This window comes from Elephas maximus, chromosome 3 (genome assembly GCF_024166365.1).
Source record: "Elephas maximus indicus isolate mEleMax1 chromosome 3, mEleMax1 primary haplotype, whole genome shotgun sequence".
NCBI lineage: Eukaryota > Metazoa > Chordata > Mammalia > Proboscidea > Elephantidae > Elephas > Elephas maximus.
Window position 1 is genome coordinate 199,843,273 of NC_064821.1, and position 17,083 is coordinate 199,860,355.

Here is a 17,083-nt window from a genome sequence, read left to right on the forward strand (position 1 = left end):
ATTGACATAGCCAAATTGCCCTCCATAAAGGTTGTACCAATTCATATTTGCATAATCTATTAATATGCCTGTTTCTCACAGTCTTGCTAAAAGAGTTATTCAGTCAAACATTTGAAGTATTGCCAGTCTCATAAGTGAAAATTGATACCTGTTTTGTTTAATTTGCTTTAAAAAAAAAATTTTTTTTTTTTTTATTACGAGTGAGTTGAACATCACTCTAGGTTTAAGAGCCATTTGTATTCTATGAACTGTCTCTTCATATGTTTTACCCATTTTTTTTATTGGGATAGTTGTCTTTTTATGACCCATTTTTAGGGGCTTTTTTATATTCAAAGAATTAGCCATTTGTGCATGTTTTGAGTTGAATATGTTTTTCTTATTTGCTGTTTGCCTTTTGACTTAGCTTACGTTGTTTTTTACCATGCAGAAGGCTTTCGCTTGTTTGTGTTGTAGTTTTATTTATCAGTCTTTTCTTTTGTGCTCCTAACTTTTGAGTCATAGTTAGAAATGACTTCTCCCACTTTAAGGTAATGAAAAATATATATATAATTTCCTTTTCTTACTTTAAATCTTTAATTCATTTCAAATTTATCTTGGTATATGAGGTGAGGTGTGGAGCCCATCTATCTATCCATTCACGTTGTTTTAATTACAAAGTTTGTATTTTAATACCTGGTAGGGCTAGCTCCCTGTCAGTGATGCTCTTTTTCTATCTTTTCTGGCTATTTTTGTTTTTTAGTAAGCTGATACATTTATGAAGTTGAGTCTTCCCATCCTAGAACTTTTTAAGTCTTTTCATTGTGTAAGTCTTCTTTTTAGGTCTTTTATTGTGTTTTAACATTTTCTTTATGTAAGTCTTGAACTTTCTTGGTAAGTTTATTCCTAGATATAAAAAAAAATGATAATAATGAACCAATGACTCTAACCTGAAAATGGAGAGAAATGAGGGCATAAAGAGGGTGATGGATAGTGAAAAATTAGTAATGTCAATTAACTGGAGGACTTGGCAATGTGAGGGGATATGATTAGGAATTAAAGTACTAGTAGAATGAGCGAGCTAGAAGGACTTCCCATCTGGAAATATGGTCCCAAGTCTTGTTAATGGGGACTCTCAACCTTCTTGATTCCTATTCTCCTTAGTCTCTGGCCATGAGCTCAACATCTATTTTCTCTGAACTTTAAAAATCTGCTTCTCTGTAGTCTACTGCTTAGGTCTAACTGTGCCTTCTGTTTTCTTCTTTGGTTAACATGAATTCCAGGAGTCATGGTCTATTAATCCCATGCAAATAGTAACCGAAGTAAAGCTGGTGTAGGTGTACTAGTATCAGATTAAACAGACTTCAAGTCAAGAAGCATCGCCAGAGATAAAGAGGGACATAATGAAAACAGGACCAATCCAGGAGGAAGATGTAACAATTTTAAGTTTGTATATATATCAAACAACATAGCTTCCAAATACATAAAGTAAAATGGACAGAACTGCAAAAAGAAATTTAAAAAACCCAAATCATAGCTAGAGATTAAACACACCTTTATCTAAGTAGCTGGTAGAAGAAGCAGACAAAAAAAAATCAGTAGAGATATAGATTTGAACAATATAACTGATAAACCAGTCTTAGCTGACATACATAGAACAGTGTGCCCCAAAACTGCAGATTATACCCTCTTTTCAAGTGTTCATGGAACATTTATAAAAACTTAGCCATAAAGCAAGTCTCAACATATTTTAAAGGATTCAAATCCTACAGCGCCTGTTTGCTGACAACGGTGGTGGTTAAATGGGTGTGTTCACTTTGTAAACATTCATTGAGCTGCACACTTATGATGTCTGGCTCTCCTATTAAATATATTTTCCTTTTAATATGACATACTTTTCCATTGCTAGGCACAAATTCCCTTCCACCAAGTTTCAATTATATCTGTTATTATATTTGCCTTCCGGTATTTATTATTTATACTCAAAGCTCTCGAAATCCATTAAGTTCCCTACGACAGGTGGAGGCAGTGGTGGTTCAGTGGTAGGATTCTTGCCTTCTGTGTGGGAGACCCCAGTTCAATTCCTGGCCAATGCACCTCAAACTCAGCCACCACCCATCTTTCAGTGAAGGCTGGTATGTTGCTATGATGCTGCACAGGGTTCAACAGAGCTTCCAGACTAAAGATAGACTAGGAACAAAGGTCTGGCGATCTATTTCCCGAAATCAGCCAGTAAAAACCCTATGGATTCCAATAGTATAATTCCATTGTACATGGGGTTTGCAATGAATTGGCCAACTGGATGGCAGCTAACAATAATACGACAGGTACTTTGTGTACATTATCCCATTAAACTCTCACAATACAAGGAAATAAGTCTATGACCCCCATTTTACTCATTTTACAGATAAGGAAAATGACTCAGAGTAGTTAAAAGTAACTTGCAGTGACCATTCAGTAGCATTAAGCCATACCTGGAACTCAGAACTTTCTAACTCATAGCCTTTGCCCTTTCCACAATAACATCCTCCCATTCACGAGTATTATTCCCAACTTTCTCCCTTTGGATTTTTTCCCCCTTGGAATTAGTAAACACCTTGATAAAAATTCAACATCTACTGAGTGTCTCCTCTATGCCAAGGTCTAGTTTAATTGTTGGCCAATACAAAAATGAAATAAACAGTCCCTCCTTAAAGAGCCCAATGTAAAGGGGGAGAGCCACGCAAGTTATTTTGTGGTGTGGTAAGTGCTACAGGAAAGGTGTGTACCTCATCCACTGTGTCCTCTGTGGAATTCAAGTATATAGTTTTATCCGGTTAGTTTTCTCCCTTCTTCAGTTTAAAAGCCCTCTTGATGTAGGACCACAAGTCTCCTGCCAAATACATTCTCCTAATTCTTGTGAAATTCAGACTGCTGGTCTGAAGGAGACTGGAAGCTTCCCAAACAGGGGAAATAGTGAGTGAAGGCCAGCTTCAGAAAGGAAGAGGGTCTACTTAAGGAGACCAGCCTGATGGGAGCAGGCACTGGAAGATAAATGTTGAAAGGCACAGAGTGACTCTGGATCTAGACTACAGATTGTTCAAAAGGCCAGGCTGAGTCTGTGTTTGAAGCACTAAGCAACAAGGACCTACTGTAAATCATCAACTCTGACTGATAAGATAAAAATGTTATTTTAAGATTGAGCAGGCAGTGATGTTTCAGAGAGGCTGAAATTAGAAGACTCTGAAGGTTGGGCAGCTAGTGAGCTGCAACAAACCCCTCCTATGAACCCATGGTGCCAGGCACTGGAGCTAAGAAAATGGAAGACATTCCTGCCCTTGAGGAGCTCACAATCAACTGGGAGAGACAGATTAATAATGAAATTGTAGTGTAGATGGGATGACACCTGTATGTGATAAACATAAACCTAGGGTGGATAAAGTATGATGAAGGGGAAAGGATCTTGTAAAAACAGCTTTGCGGAGGTGTTGTCTGACCTCCTCTACCTTCACAACGGGGAAGGAGAATCAAGATCAACAGCCCAAGGCTGATTCCTGTGAGGCAGTGGGCAGACAGACCTCCTGTCTCCAACCTTTTTACCAATTCTGCCACCAACGGTCCCTCTAACGGCACTCTCTACCCCTCTGCTGGGCTCCATAATTCATTGCAACAGCCACACAGAACTCACAGACAATACGATTACGGGGTTTCTTAGGGAAATAACAGGCTATAATTCAGGATCAGAAATGGCTGATAGTTTTTCAACCAGGACAGCCTCTTCTCAGCTGTGCCAGCAGGCCTCTTCTGGACCCTTGGCTTCTTGGCCCTAGGTCCTAGGTCCTTCAGACCTCTTAGGCCGGCCTGGCCTCTCCCCTGCTTGGGCAAGTGTTACAACGCTCTTTTAGCTCTGCCAGGAAGTACCCCGAGGTACTGCACTCTGCCAGTAAGCCTCGGCCTGAAGGCACTCAGTTCTGACTCCATGGGTCGGCAAGCCTTGCTCCACCAGTAAGTGCCCAGAGGCCCCCCAGTCCGCCATCAAGCCTCCTACCCAAAGGTGCTCAGCTTTCTCTCTCCGCGGGCCACTGGGAAGCCCGTTATGCCGCCGTTTCCTGCTGGTCTCTTGGTTTGGCTGCCCCCACCACTGCTGTTTCCCTGCCACTACTTCTCACTCTCCTCCGGTGTTATAACTCTCTCTGCTTCCTCGGTGTAGGAGATTCTCAGCACAGGGATCCCAGGTCCAAAAGATTCGCTCTACTCCTAGCTCTTTGTTCTTGGTGGTAGTGAGATCCCCCTCTGCGCTGGGATTGGCTCTCTTTTAAGCCTAGCGAGATGGCAGAATTGACCAATTTCCTCGTTACGATCCCACCTCCGCCTGCACCGTATTCCATCCACCTTATTTATATTATTACCAAGCTATCCAATCCCATCTGTGGGCCACGAGCACCTTATTTGCATAGCCCCACCCAGTCATTTGTTGAAAGTTACAGAGACCATGACTAGAAAGGCCATTTTAAGTTATTCACTGCCCCGCAGATCTAATTAAGTATGAAAGGGAAAGCAGAAGTAGGTATCCCACAACTACATATATCTGGTAAACTCTCGATCTTCAGCCTTACTGGCTGACATATTGTTAGTGGTGAGGAAAGGCAGAGAACTTTAAAAGGTAAAATAACGGATTGGAACAGCCCATCAGGGTTCAGGGTTATGAACCTAACAATTAATGAGGGAGAAAGAAGAATGTTCTCTTAACAATAATTAAACCAGAGGGCGTGGTGATGCAGAGGACTGATTCACTTCGATTCTAGGATTTTCTTTAACCCTGAACAGCCGTTAAATTGAAGAAAGGAAATACTATTGAGTTAGGCAAGGAAGGGGGCTTATAGAAAACTAATTTATGGTGCTAAAAGATAGAAAACAGCTGCCCAGGAAGGGAGGGGGGATGGAATTGACTGAAAAGAGGTGGAGGCAAATTCCTGAGGATTACAGTGCTCTCTATCTTAGTTTGGGTGGTGGTTACAAGGAAGCATACAAATGTCAGAACTCAGTGAACTGAACACTTAGGAACTGTGCATTTTATCGTAGGTAAAGTGTGCCTCAGTAATAATAATAATAAAAGGAATGCTATGATTTAATTATAATAAAGACTTGTGGGGGGAGGAGGGGATTAGAGCAGTAAAGACTCACAGGAAGAGGGAAGCCAGACCTCAGGAAAAACCTCCCAACCAGTCTGAGAACAAAACGGATTTGGATATTTGGTTAAAGGTTAACTCGCACCTACTACTTGCCAGACCCTGAGGTAGATGCTTTCACATATTTTATCTTTGTCTCCAGACCCAGCAATGTCTGGCTGACCTCAGATAATTGTCATTAGCCCAGGGAGAGAGTAGGGCTCTTTGACAGAGAAGCTGAAGAGCCAGAGGAATGGAAGATTATAATTACAGAGTATGGAGTGTGGACAGAGAGATAAAAGATGTAGGAGGGCTAGGTACATTCCAGAAGGGAGAAAGGAAGAGGAAGAGGGGATAAAAGAAAGGCAAGGAAGCAGAAAATGCCTGAAGGAATTTCCTCAGAAAATTGCGTCCATTTCCGACCCAGCCTTCTCTTCGAGGGATAAAAGAATAAAGTTTTTAAAAATCCACCTTAAGTGAAAATCCTGTCATTAAAATATGAAAAATGTCTGGAAGGATATGTATCAAACAACACACTCTGCTACAAGGAAGTTACATACCTATTTTGTAGTATCGAATTTTGTTTCAGTATGTGCTGGTTTCGTTTTTTTGTAGCCAGTTAAACTTTGTTACAGTCCAGTGTGGGATGAGTAATGATAAAAACTGGGACCTGTGGTCTGTGTGTGACACACCTATAGGAATGAAGGTTGCCCTCCATTCCCTTACCCAACAGCCTGAGACTGTCCTCTCTCATTTCCTCAACCCAGTGACAAAGTCTGAGGGAAGTGGAGTTGGGACTGAGGACCTGAAGGTCTAGAGCAAGGGTTGGCGAAGTTTTTATGTGAAGGGTCAGATAGTAATATTTTAGGCTTTGCAAGACATGCAGCCTCTTTTGCAACTAATCTGCCATTTTAGCGCAAGAGCGCTCATGAAAAATATGTACGAAAATAGCAATGGTTCCCACTCCAGACAGCATGTTGGAATCACCTGAGGGGCTTATAAAACCACTAATGCTCAGATTCTGAATCTGGGATGGGGTGCAAGCTTTTTTCCCCCCCCCCCAGCTATGCACGTGATTCCGATGCGCCTCCTGGGGTGAAAACAACTGTTCGAAGAGAATTTTTGTGGTTGTTAGCTGCCATTGTGTTGCCCCCGACTCTTGGCGACACCACGCACAACAGAACGAAACCCTGCCCAGTCCTACGCCACCCCTGTGGCAACTGATCAGACCGTTGTGACCCACAGTGTTTTCATCGGCTGATTTTCCGATCGTAGTCTGTGTGATGGTTAACGTTACGTGTCCGCCTGGCTAGACGATGATTCTTGGTTATGTGGCAGACAGTCTGTAATTGCCTCTCATTTTGTGATCTGATGTAAGCAGCTGTAAAAGGATAGTAGTAGTAGCATCAGAACCTGTTTAACTTCAGGGGAGATAATGACCAGGATCAGCCCAAAGCTGATTCCTGTGAGGTGGAGGTCAGACACACCTCCACTCTCCAACCTTTTACCAATTCTGACACCAACCATCCCTCCCACAGCACTCTCTACTTCTCTACTGGGTTCAGTAATTCATTGCAACGGCCACACGGAACTCAGAGACCATCCTTACAGTTAAGAGATTTACTAAGGAATTAACAGGCTACAACTCAGGATCAGGGTCAACAGGCTATAAGTCAGGATCAGGACCAGGAAGCATGCAGGCAGAGTCTGGAAAGCTTCCCCAAAGTGGACAGCACACCCCTCCCTTCTTCAGTGCAGGACAGCTTTCTCAGCAATTCTCGGCCACGCGAGCAAGCAGGCCCTTCTCTCAGCTGTCCACATCCTCTCTTGGCCGTGCACATCTCCACTCAGCCCCCACAGAACAAGTTTCCCCTCAGCCCCCTGAGGACACGCCTCTCTGCCTTCAGCCTCCCTGCCATCAGCCTCTCCACTGCTAACCGACCTAGCTCATAGCCAGGATAGGCTTCTCTCAGCCCCCTGGGGACAGGCCTCCCTGCCATCAGCCTCCCCACTGCTAACTGACCCAACTCATAGCCAGTGTAGCAGCTTTGTTCAGCTCCCTCAGCTGCACTCCTAGCAGCAGGTTCCTACTGTCACCATTGACTCTGCCACCAGGGCCCCTTCACTGTCTTCAGTGTTACAGCCTTGACCCATGTTACAGCTCTTTTAGAAGGTGCCTTGTTTCCTCTCTCTCTGCTTCTTCGTTCTTCCTTCTGCTTCTGTCTGCCAGCCTCTGAGGGGTTGACTGCATATATAAGCAAACTCCTTCTCAATTTCAAGGCATGGCCCTCCCAACAGGGCCACAACCTGCCCAATCCCCTCTTAGTAGGCCACAGATACTTCATTTGCCTAATAGGCTATAGTCACTTTATTTGCATAGTCTATAGTCACTTAAAAGGTACACTGGTGGCACAATGGTTGAGTGCTCCACCACCTGCTCCATGGGAGAAAGATGTGGCAGTATGCTACTGTAAAGATTACAGCCTAGAAAACCCTACGGGGCAGTTCTACTCTGGCCTAGAGGGTCGCTATGAGTCAGCATCAACTGGATGGCTAAGAGTTTGGTTTTTTGATTTTCTAGGCACTTCATTTGCATAGTGTATTGGCCAGTCCCTATAAAGTGCATACCAATCACAATGCAGGCTACAGCCGCCCAAGGCCAGACAAAAAGTATCAAAGCAACTTTGTTTACAGCTTACCCAGGAAATGTCAATCAACCTGTACAAAAGTAACAAACCCTCTAGGGTAGAAATCTAGAGCAAAGGTAACTCCTCACGGTTTAGGGGAATAATCTCTCAAACTGTTTTTCAAAGAGCCAAAGCAAAAGGCCACATAAAGGAACTCATTCCACTACAGCAGCCAATTAGTTGGAAGACGAGTTTTTCTTGGGGGAGTGGACTGCATTCCTGATACAAACATGTGTTCTGGAAAAGCTCTCTCTCTCTTGCATTCGGCTCATAGTCTGACCTCTGGCTCTTGGTTCATGAGAAGCCTTCAGCCTCCCACCTGACCTGCAGATTTTGGGGTCCTCAGCCCCTACAACCACATGAATCAGGAGAAGCCTTCAGCCTGCTGCCTGACCCATGGATTTGGGACTTGCCAGCCTCCACAATTGTGTGAGCCATTTCCTGGAAATAAATCTCTCTATATATATTGATATACATGCTTCGCTGGTTTTGCTCTTTTAGAGAACCCAGCCCACTGAAACCTGTTCAGCATCATAGCAACACACAGCCTCCACTGATGGATGGTGGCTGCACATGGAGTGCATTGGCCGGGAATCAAACCCTGGTTCTCCTACATAGAAGGCAAGAATTCTACCACCGAACCACACCAATGCCTCAGAAGACCTGTAGTCTCTCAAAGCTGCTGGTATGTATTTGGGGAAAGGTGCCTGGGACGTGCAAGTGGTTCACTGTCAACTAACCCAAAGGTTGGCAGTTCAAATCCATCCAGCAGCACCTCAGAAGACCTGGTGATCTGCTGCTATAAAGATTATAGCCAAGAAAACCCTATGGAGCAGTTCTACACTGTGACACATGGGATCACCATGAGTCAGTCAACTTGATGGTGATGGATTTTTTTTTTTTTTTAATGTATTACGGGCAGGGGGGTGAGTTGTGGTAGATGAACACTGGAAGGAGACAGGACCCAGGACTGATCTGAGGTCTAGATTAAGACTGGACCTGTTTTCAGTCCATCTGCCAAATTAAATGCTTCCAAGACTTTAATTAAATGCTCTTTATTTGATTTTTTTGGTGTGCATGACACTACAAGGAGTTGCCCAGCCCAGCAAGTCAGCCCCTTCATCATCTCTAGTAAAGTTTGCCAGGAAGTGTCATTTGAGAGAAAGGTGGCCGGGCAATCGGTAAACCATCGTTTTAACTAACCCATTTTCTCGAACCATTCTTTATAGGCCCCAGCATAGTTGCAAGCCCTGTGGAGACAAAGAGGGGTGAGGGAAGGTCAGGCTCCGGAGGGAATCCCCAGTCACTCCCCAGGTAGCTATCCACACCTTCTCCATACCCAGTGTATCCAAGGCCCCTGGCCAACTGGGTGGCCTGCAATCCCCTCTTGCCCATCTGACAGAAGAAAACGAGGTTCTCATCTTCCCGCTTTGGTTTCTCAGCGGAGTACAAAGCCTGGAAAGCAGCTGGCTCCATCTGCAGGGCACCTTCCAACTCAGACACTGGATGAGTCAAGAGGAGAGAATGGGAAGTAGGCAGGAAGGGCTGGACCCTGGTAGTCAAACAAGTGTTCAGGAGGCCGCAAAACACACACACAGACACAAAACCCACCAACACATACTGGCCCCCAACCTCAAGGACAAGAAACAGCTACTTGCACGGGCACTACTCAGCCAAACATTTGAAAGTGAGCCACTTCGTGAGGAGGAACAGGCAGATTCCAGCACACAGCCTCAGGGAGGTCCAACTGATCTGCCACTCTCCTCACCGCCTGTTACCCCTCAAACTGGATGGGCCAGTTCCGCTGCCAGGATCCGCCTCTAATCAGCCCTACTCTAGGGAGGCTTAGGGGTGGCTTAAGGGAACTCTGGACCCCTGTAACCAGTGCCTTCCCCGCGCCACCCTACCTGCGGCCCCATTAGCTAATACCTTCCTTGACAAGTCTTTACTCCACCACCAGGGCGTCCCCTCTCAATCCCATACCCGGGATGTTAAGCGCCCCTGGGATGGTCCCAGCTGCAGCCTCCTCCCGAGATCGCACGTCGATGAGGCGGACCCGGCCCGAGGATAGGAGCAAACGGAGTTCAGGTAGCGAAACCGTGGGCACTGAAGAAGGGAGCACGAAAGTCTTGAGGGGACCCGGTCAAGGCACGGCGCCGCAGAGCCTCCTCGCCAGCAGCGCCCTGTCCTGGTGGAGTGGGGTGCATGCAGATGTCTCAGCAACACCACTTCTCCCGCCCCTGCACCTCCATCCAAGGGGCTCCGCGCAGGTTACCTCCAGCCATGGGGCGCGCAGTGATCAATCGCAGGAATGCGGCCCCAACCCGCCAGGTCAGCTCCCGCAGCATCTCCCCCGCTCCTCCTGGAGCCGCCAAGACCGGAACCGGAAGCAATTGCACCGCCTCATGCACCGCCCCCGAGGCACCTGTCAGTGCTGCTGCTGACACCGCCCCCCAGAGAAATCCTTGCGATTGCCCAGCATGGGCTGGAAATTCCACACTGATCTGGGCCAGGTACCAGGGTTCAGGGTAATAAGCACACCAGCCCCACCCCACCCTAAACCTAGCCCAGCCCTTAGTGGTCAAAGGGCAGCATGCTCCTTCCCTTCAGCCCTGGGGCCCACAAAAGCAGTGAAAACGAGAGACAACTGTGGCTCTGAACAATTTTATGTTTAAAAAAAAAAAAAGGAAAAGAAAAAAAAACTTCCCCCCAAAAGGGGAAGGCCCCAGGTGGGCCCCTGCCTGTTGTTCTCCCTGGCTCCAGAGACATCTGCATAGGCCTTAGCTGCTTGCTGGCCAGGCTCCTCTTCCCTGGGCAGCAGCCATTGCTAAGCATCCCTTCTCCCACTTCCTGCTAAAGCCTGTTCTCCAGACAAACCAGGTCCACATCTGAACCTCAGCTCCAAGGAAAGGAAGAATAGTGGAAGCGTTGGAGTCCTGGAGCAAGCCAGAGCATCACCAGTCCGCAGACCCTCTGCTGGGCACTCTAAGCAAGCGCAGGACAAGCTCTCCAGTTAAGTGTGTCCAGTATCCAGCATCGAGACAGCACATGCATTGTGCAAGAAGAGCACACGGGCCCAGGGGCTGCTTGTTGGGGGTGGGCGAGGCTGTTAGTGCTCGTCCACGTGGCTGTTTCACACCACTGCAGGCTGCTATATCACAGGGCCTCAGGTCAAAGACACACTTTCTGAACTCCCCCGAGTCCCATGCCAGAAGGGCAGTGAAGGAAAGGGGCACGGGTTAGCCTGGTGCTCCTGGGCTGTCTGCAGTTCTGAAAAAGGGGCTGTAGGGCCCAAAGCCCCTGGATCCCCAGGTTAGTTGCTGTCATTCTTGATGACGACCTCTACTCCATGGTGTCGCAACTGAGCTCGTAGCAGCAGATTCTTGTTTTTAAGGTCTTCCACCTGACACAGGAAGGAGGCAGTAAGAGAATTCATACAAAAGTTGGCACGACCAAGCCCTTGAACTTAAACACCCACTGGTGGGGGGAAAGAGGTGAGGTCCTCTCAGTGGAGAACCAAGTAGGGAGCCCTAAACCGGGTCAGTGGCTACAGGGTAGAGGAAGGGCTGTGTTGAAGGCTGGGATCTGACCTGCTGTCGAAGCACATCATTGTCCAGCTGCAGCTGGTCAAGCCCCTGCAGTTCTTCGGACAACCGGTGGTTACTCTGCCGAAGCTCCTGAATATAATCACAGGCTTTGGATAGAATTCCACCTTTACTCTGCAAGAAAATGAAAGCAAAAGGAGGACCAAGATTTAAGCTACTTTCCAAAAGCACTTGCAGACTTTAGACCTCATTTCCCCCAAGGATGGTGATGTAAAATATCCCAGGGATAGAGGAACCTCAGAGAGAAGGAAAAAAGACCACTGACACTGTGCCCCACTTTCTAGCACTTCTGGAAGCAGTATCAGGAGACATTACTCGGGCATACTGACCTGGCCAGACTTGGTACTCTCCATAGAGCAGTCGGGGATGATCTTGGACAGCTGCACAATCCAGTTGTTGATCTTGTCTCGGCGGCGGCGCTCCACTGTGGGGCAAGGGGAAAGACAAAGTGACTCAGCAAGAACTTGCCACAAGTCCCAAGGTAAAAGTTCCCCACTCAACCCAGCCCCCCCTGCCCCCAGACATCACTCCCATCCCCAATCCCACCAATCAGCTCCTAGCTTCACGCCCTCATCACATCTACCTTCATTATGCTGAGCCCTGCGTTTCTCATCTCGAGTCGTCCGGGGAGCTTCTGATTTCCTGACAACAGAGCCCAGGGTGGCCAGAGTGAGGACAGGACAAAAAATAAGGTGGAAGTCTGGGGTAAGGGATTTGGCAGGGATCAAAACCCCTCATCCTCATAGTCACTGAGAAGAAACAAAGGTCACTCACGGGGAATAAGGGTGGGTCCTGGGGGCAATGGAGCGCTGGCTTCCTCCCTGCAACACTTCTTGTGGTGACATCATCACAAAGAACTGACCTGTGAAGATGCAGGGTAGGTTCTGTCAGGACATAGGACTGGGAACCTCATCAAGCTCTGAGGCCAATGCCTTGGGACCTTCCTCTAAAAATAACATGCTTCCTCCTGCTGGAAGGTCAGCCCCAGACTCACTGCCTGCCCAGGACTTAGTGATCACCTGAGAGGTCATGCGTGATGGGCCACTGTCACGTCTCACAACCTATCCTAGCCCCTCCAGCCTGCATCATCATGATATCTCACCAGTGCCAGGAGGGGTCGCCTGCCCCAGCAGTGCCTCTGAGCCCTGGGTAGTGACAACAGCAGCTGTACTTCCCGATGTGGCGCCCCCTGCCCCATCTCCCACTGCAGTGCTGGGGAAATAAGTATAGTGTGTCTCAGCAGCTGTCCCCTCCGCGTCAACTGCATCATCACTGGTGAATGCACCCTGGATCACCGCCTGGGAAGGGGAGCGAGAGAGCAGAGTCCAGTGAGTCAGACGCTTCTTCCTGCCATACCATCCTGCAGCTTCTATCCCTGGGAGGAAGAGGGGGAACAATCCAGAAAGGGAGAGCCTAGGGAAGCTCTAGGGACAAGAGATAAGGCAGCTCTAGGTGCCTCACTATCCCTAGCGTCGTCACTGGTTCCCTTCGTCTTACTGCTTAGAGCTCTATCCCCCTCCCCAGCCCAAACCCCTGTACCTGGGTCATGGATTGGGTGGCAGGGTAACCACTGATGGCTCCAGTGCCTTCAGTCTGGCCATCCAGCTGCCCCTCAGACACCTGGATCACCCTGTACATCACCTACAAGTGGGGAAGGAAGGCGAAGGAGAAGAACAAAGAAGAAGAGAGTAAGTACTAGGGGTCCCAGCGCCCTTCACAAAGCTTCCCTTAGGGCCCTGAAACAAGAATTCTTCAAAGACACAGATTGAGCCATTCCTCCTCCTTTCCCTTACAGAAGTTTCAGCATAGCCCCTGGCCCACATTAATTTCTACTCTAAACCTCTCCATCCCCCAAACAGTCCACATCTTCACCTCATTCTCCAAGCCAAGTCTCCCAAGACATGTTCAATTACCTCCCTCAATCCCAACCCCAGGTCACACCTGCAGCAACCTGGCCCCCTCCCTTACCTGGCCCCCATTCTCAGTTCGGAAGACGTACTTGACGTTGGGGTCAGGGAAGGTGGCAGCTGACTGGATGCTGGCAATAGCCACGCTGGTTGGGTCCTCCCCAGTTGCCACTGCACCTGAATTAAAAAAGCAAAGGAAGGGCCTGTGAGCTGCTGCCTTTCTCCCTCTGTTCCACTGGTACGTCATTCATAGGAGGAGGGTGCACAGGAGATAGGCCGTCGGAGAGACCAGGAAGGGCTCTTGGTTCTATTTCTGTCACTCACCTTCCTGAATCTGCACTGTCCCCTCTTCCGTTTCAGCTGTCTTCTGCTGCCTATTTGTGAGGAAGGGACAAAAGGAAGAATAAGGAAAGAAATGAATGAGAAGCTCACTGACCCAGTAACATATGGCTCCCGAACTCAGTGGCATTCGCACCAGATGCGAGATTAGACTGGAATAACAACAGCTAATATTGACTGAGTGTTTACTATGGGCACAGGCACTGAGCTAGGCACTGAACATGGACTATCTTATCTAATACTAAGAACAGCCCTATAAGTATCACCACTTCCATTTTACAGATGGAGAAACCAAGTCACACAGCTAATAAGCGATGGCACTGGGACTTGAATCCAGATCTGCCTGACTCCAGAGCCAGTGCTCTTATCCAGTCTGCCATTCTCCTAGGCCACCCATCTTCTGTCCCAGATCCTACCTCTTCTTCACTTACCCCTTCATCTCTCTGTGAGGGGGAACATCCGAGGAACTGGTCCTTCTCTGGAGGTCTTTGTATGTCTTGCCTCACAGCCCTGTGTGTTAAATCCTGGTAGAAATCAGGGAGTTTGCAGTGAGTCTAGGAAACTCAACAGCCTCCTGGTTCTAGAACTAGGCTCCATAAAGATACAGCCAGGAACATAACCCAATCGTCTGCAGGGGACAGTAAGCCTCCCCCATTCTTGATGCTGAGGACTGGGCTACAATGGTTGAAAAAGCCACCGTACAAATAGTGTTCCTCACCCCTCCACGACAACTCCAACTCCTGGTGGAGAGGGGATTACTGGACTGGAAGACTGAGAAACATCCTGTACCTGGATGGGTTATTACTAAAGCTATTATGACCTGCCATGACCGCAGCTTCATAGGGATTAGACCCTGTTAGACTATCACTATCAAAAAACACAGGGCTATGGACACTGATGCTTCTTTCAACTTCTTAGATGTATACTTTACACCAAGAGATCTCTATTCTCAACTCAATGGCATGAAGCCCATTGCCATTGGAAAACCATCCCTAACCACAAAGACCAGACTTGGCCCTTAAGGCCCATTCTATTGACAGAGCTCTTGTTCTGGGGTGTTCAGATACATGTCTTCTGTTAGAGACCCTAAAGCACAAATGCAGCATCTTCAAGACCTCTCTATTTTATTCTCCAAGGCTTCCTGTGAAACAACACATTTGCTAACATGTTGCCATGACAACTCCAAATTTCAACTGAGGCTCAGCAAGAAGGAAAAAAGCTGGAAGCTCAAGGTTCTGAAGGAGAAGAAACAATGGGGGAGGAATCCATTCATAAGGTGCCATCCTTAGGACCCTGACACCCAGACAGAGGGCAGGAAAAACAACGGGCTGAGCAGACCAATGCCTCCAGAAAAAAACAGCCGCACAGCGCAAGGCAAAAAGATAATCCGAACAGGAAACAAACAAGATTTTTGTAAACTCTCTACCTTTAAGGTTTCCCCAAATCTAAGGAAAATCTTCAGCGGTTACACTTTGGAAAGCCAGTGTCTAAGGAAAGTGTCAATAGGTCTTTGAAAAAAAGGAACTGAAAGTGAAAGCGACAGAGGAAGTAATACTGCAAGGAGATCCCAGTCCCTAAGTGGAAATAACACTAGTACCTAGGGACCACCTACCTCTGTCCTCAAACCTGAGGAGGAGGTGCCCCTCCCGAGGCTTGCTGCGCTGACTGCAGGAGGCGGCAATGAAAGAGAGGGCAGGGCACCAGGAAAGGAGGCAACTCTATCATCCACAGCTGTCAGCTAGGGGCAGCCTCTGAGGGCACCAGCAACGGGGTCAGGCTGCTGATTCAAATCTCAGTGGGACATCAGGAAGCATTTCCTGAGCACTAGGCATACGCGACGCGGCAAAGGAAAAGGATGTTGTGGCGTGCACGCTCAGACAAGGAGCGACCAGCAAGATCCCTCGCTAAGTCCGGACACAAAGGGAAAAAAGGCAAGTCGTCAAAGAAGTCAGGCGCAGAGACCTTGCCTGGGAATGCGGCATCTTCCCGGAGGCCCACCAGCCAGGAGGCGCTTTACAGAGCTGAGCGCACGACAAGCGCGAGCCCCGGGGCCCGTGCCGCCAGCCCGCGCCCCGGCTGCTCCGCAGAGGAGGCAGGGAAGGGCGCCAGGGGCTCGGCAGGCCCCGCGGTCCCCGCCCGGACTCGGCCGCTCGGCGCCCCCCGCTACGGCCCGCGGCCGCGCATCGCAGGACGGGGCGCGCGCCGTTCGGGGGCGGAGAGCGAGCTCGGCCCACAAAGGGGGGTAGGAGATAAAGAGCCAGGCGAGCCCCCTCCCCCAAAACAAAGGCTTCCTACCCAAGAGTTCCCTAACCCAGAAAACTAAAACCAAACCAGAGCTGCCCTGCCTTGCCCGTCCGCCCAGTGTCCCGACTTCTGTCTGGTCCTGCACTCACCGGGCAAGGCCGCCTCAGGCGCTGCTTTTCCCCGACAGTGTTTTCCCCCCTCCGGACCCGGGTATCTCCATGGGCAGCCGCTCATGCGCACTCCCAGCCTGCAGCCATGTTGATGAGGGGCGGAAGTGTCTCTCTCGACCCGCCCAGCCGACTCAGCCCCTTGATCCGCCCCACTTCCGTTCGTTCCCCCTGGGTGAGGGCTGAGGGATGCGGGGGTGTTTGGAGTGTCTCTGGACCGAGAAGGTGCCATTTCCTGGGATCTTGTCGGAATGACACTGAAGTCGTAACCGTTTTCAGCAAGAATGGGAGAAAGACGACTAATTTGTGCTACCATCTTTGTGCTGGGCGGTGCATTTTTTAGTCTCAGGAAAAGGTAGTGAGGGAGCCAATTTAGGTCAGAGAGGGAAGTCCGGCCGAGACGCCATCTTTAACAAGGCTCATTTGGGAGGCCATCTTGGATCAGGGCATCTGTTTGAAGTGTTTCTTAACGGGAAGATTAAGACAGCTAACTAGGCATACTTCTTTGTATTAGCGTCAGCCGTCCTTTACCTAAAGACCCAAGGCTTCAGTTTCTTTGAAAGGAATTTTTATTCCCATTCCAACTAGCCAGGACCTAACCCTTAATTGATTTGGGACCAGACAAACCCAGATCTCATACCCACTTTTGCCACTTCTTACCTCTGAGATCTTGGGCAACTTAATTAAGCTTTAGTTACCTCATCTGTAAAGAGTAGACACCAGTGTCAACCTTCTGAACTGTTATGTGGCTTAAATAAAGTCAAGGGCATAGATGCTATGCACGTAGAACACCTAGCTCAGTTACTGGCACAGAATGAGCATTATGTAAATATAATTTCTCTTCCCCTTTTCCTGACCACCGTGAACTCAGCTCTAGTTTCTAGCCACAGGTCTCCATGACAACATCTGAGGAAGAACAAACAGCAAAGAAAAAAAGACATTTGCCCAAACATGTGAAGAGATGATACCACTCACGGCTTTAGTAAGAATAATGAGACTTCACACTATTTA

The 17,083-nt window shown here is 48.2% G+C and overlaps 2 protein-coding genes across 4 annotated transcripts; both read right to left on the reverse strand.

Moving 5' to 3' along the window:
- Nucleotides 1–8,864: 8,864 nt before the first annotated feature.
- Nucleotides 8,865–10,372, reverse strand: TSTD1 (thiosulfate sulfurtransferase like domain containing 1). 2 transcript variants are annotated; one of them, XM_049881028.1, is made up of 4 exons: nucleotides 10,086–10,372; nucleotides 9,794–9,916; nucleotides 9,150–9,312; nucleotides 8,865–9,060 (listed from the first exon to the last, which is right to left on the reverse strand). In XM_049881028.1, the coding sequence occupies exons 1-4, from the start codon at nucleotides 10,156–10,158 to the stop codon at nucleotides 9,009–9,011; spliced, it is 411 nt and encodes a 136-aa protein (XP_049736985.1). In that variant the 5' UTR covers nucleotides 10,159–10,372; the 3' UTR covers nucleotides 8,865–9,008. The 2 variants fall into 2 exon arrangements, with proteins under 2 accessions (XP_049736985.1, XP_049736984.1); XM_049881027.1 differs by having other exon boundaries at nucleotides 9,139–9,312.
- Nucleotides 10,373–10,489: 117 nt separating this feature from the next.
- On the reverse strand, nucleotides 10,490–16,182 carry USF1 (upstream transcription factor 1). Of its 2 annotated transcripts, XM_049881022.1 has the most exons (11): nucleotides 16,055–16,182; nucleotides 14,093–14,185; nucleotides 13,647–13,696; nucleotides 13,384–13,499; nucleotides 12,955–13,056; nucleotides 12,518–12,713; nucleotides 12,190–12,277; nucleotides 11,999–12,057; nucleotides 11,745–11,839; nucleotides 11,401–11,529; nucleotides 10,490–11,213 (listed from the first exon to the last, which is right to left on the reverse strand). In XM_049881022.1, exons 2-11 carry the CDS (start codon nucleotides 14,098–14,100, stop codon nucleotides 11,124–11,126), a joined length of 933 nt encoding a protein of 310 aa, XP_049736979.1. In that variant the 5' UTR covers nucleotides 14,101–14,185; nucleotides 16,055–16,182; the 3' UTR covers nucleotides 10,490–11,123. The 2 variants fall into 2 exon arrangements, with proteins under 2 accessions (XP_049736979.1, XP_049736980.1); XM_049881023.1 differs by lacking the exons at nucleotides 13,647–13,696; nucleotides 14,093–14,185; nucleotides 16,055–16,182 and having other exon boundaries at nucleotides 13,415–13,501.
- Nucleotides 16,183–17,083: the final 901 nt, after the last annotated feature.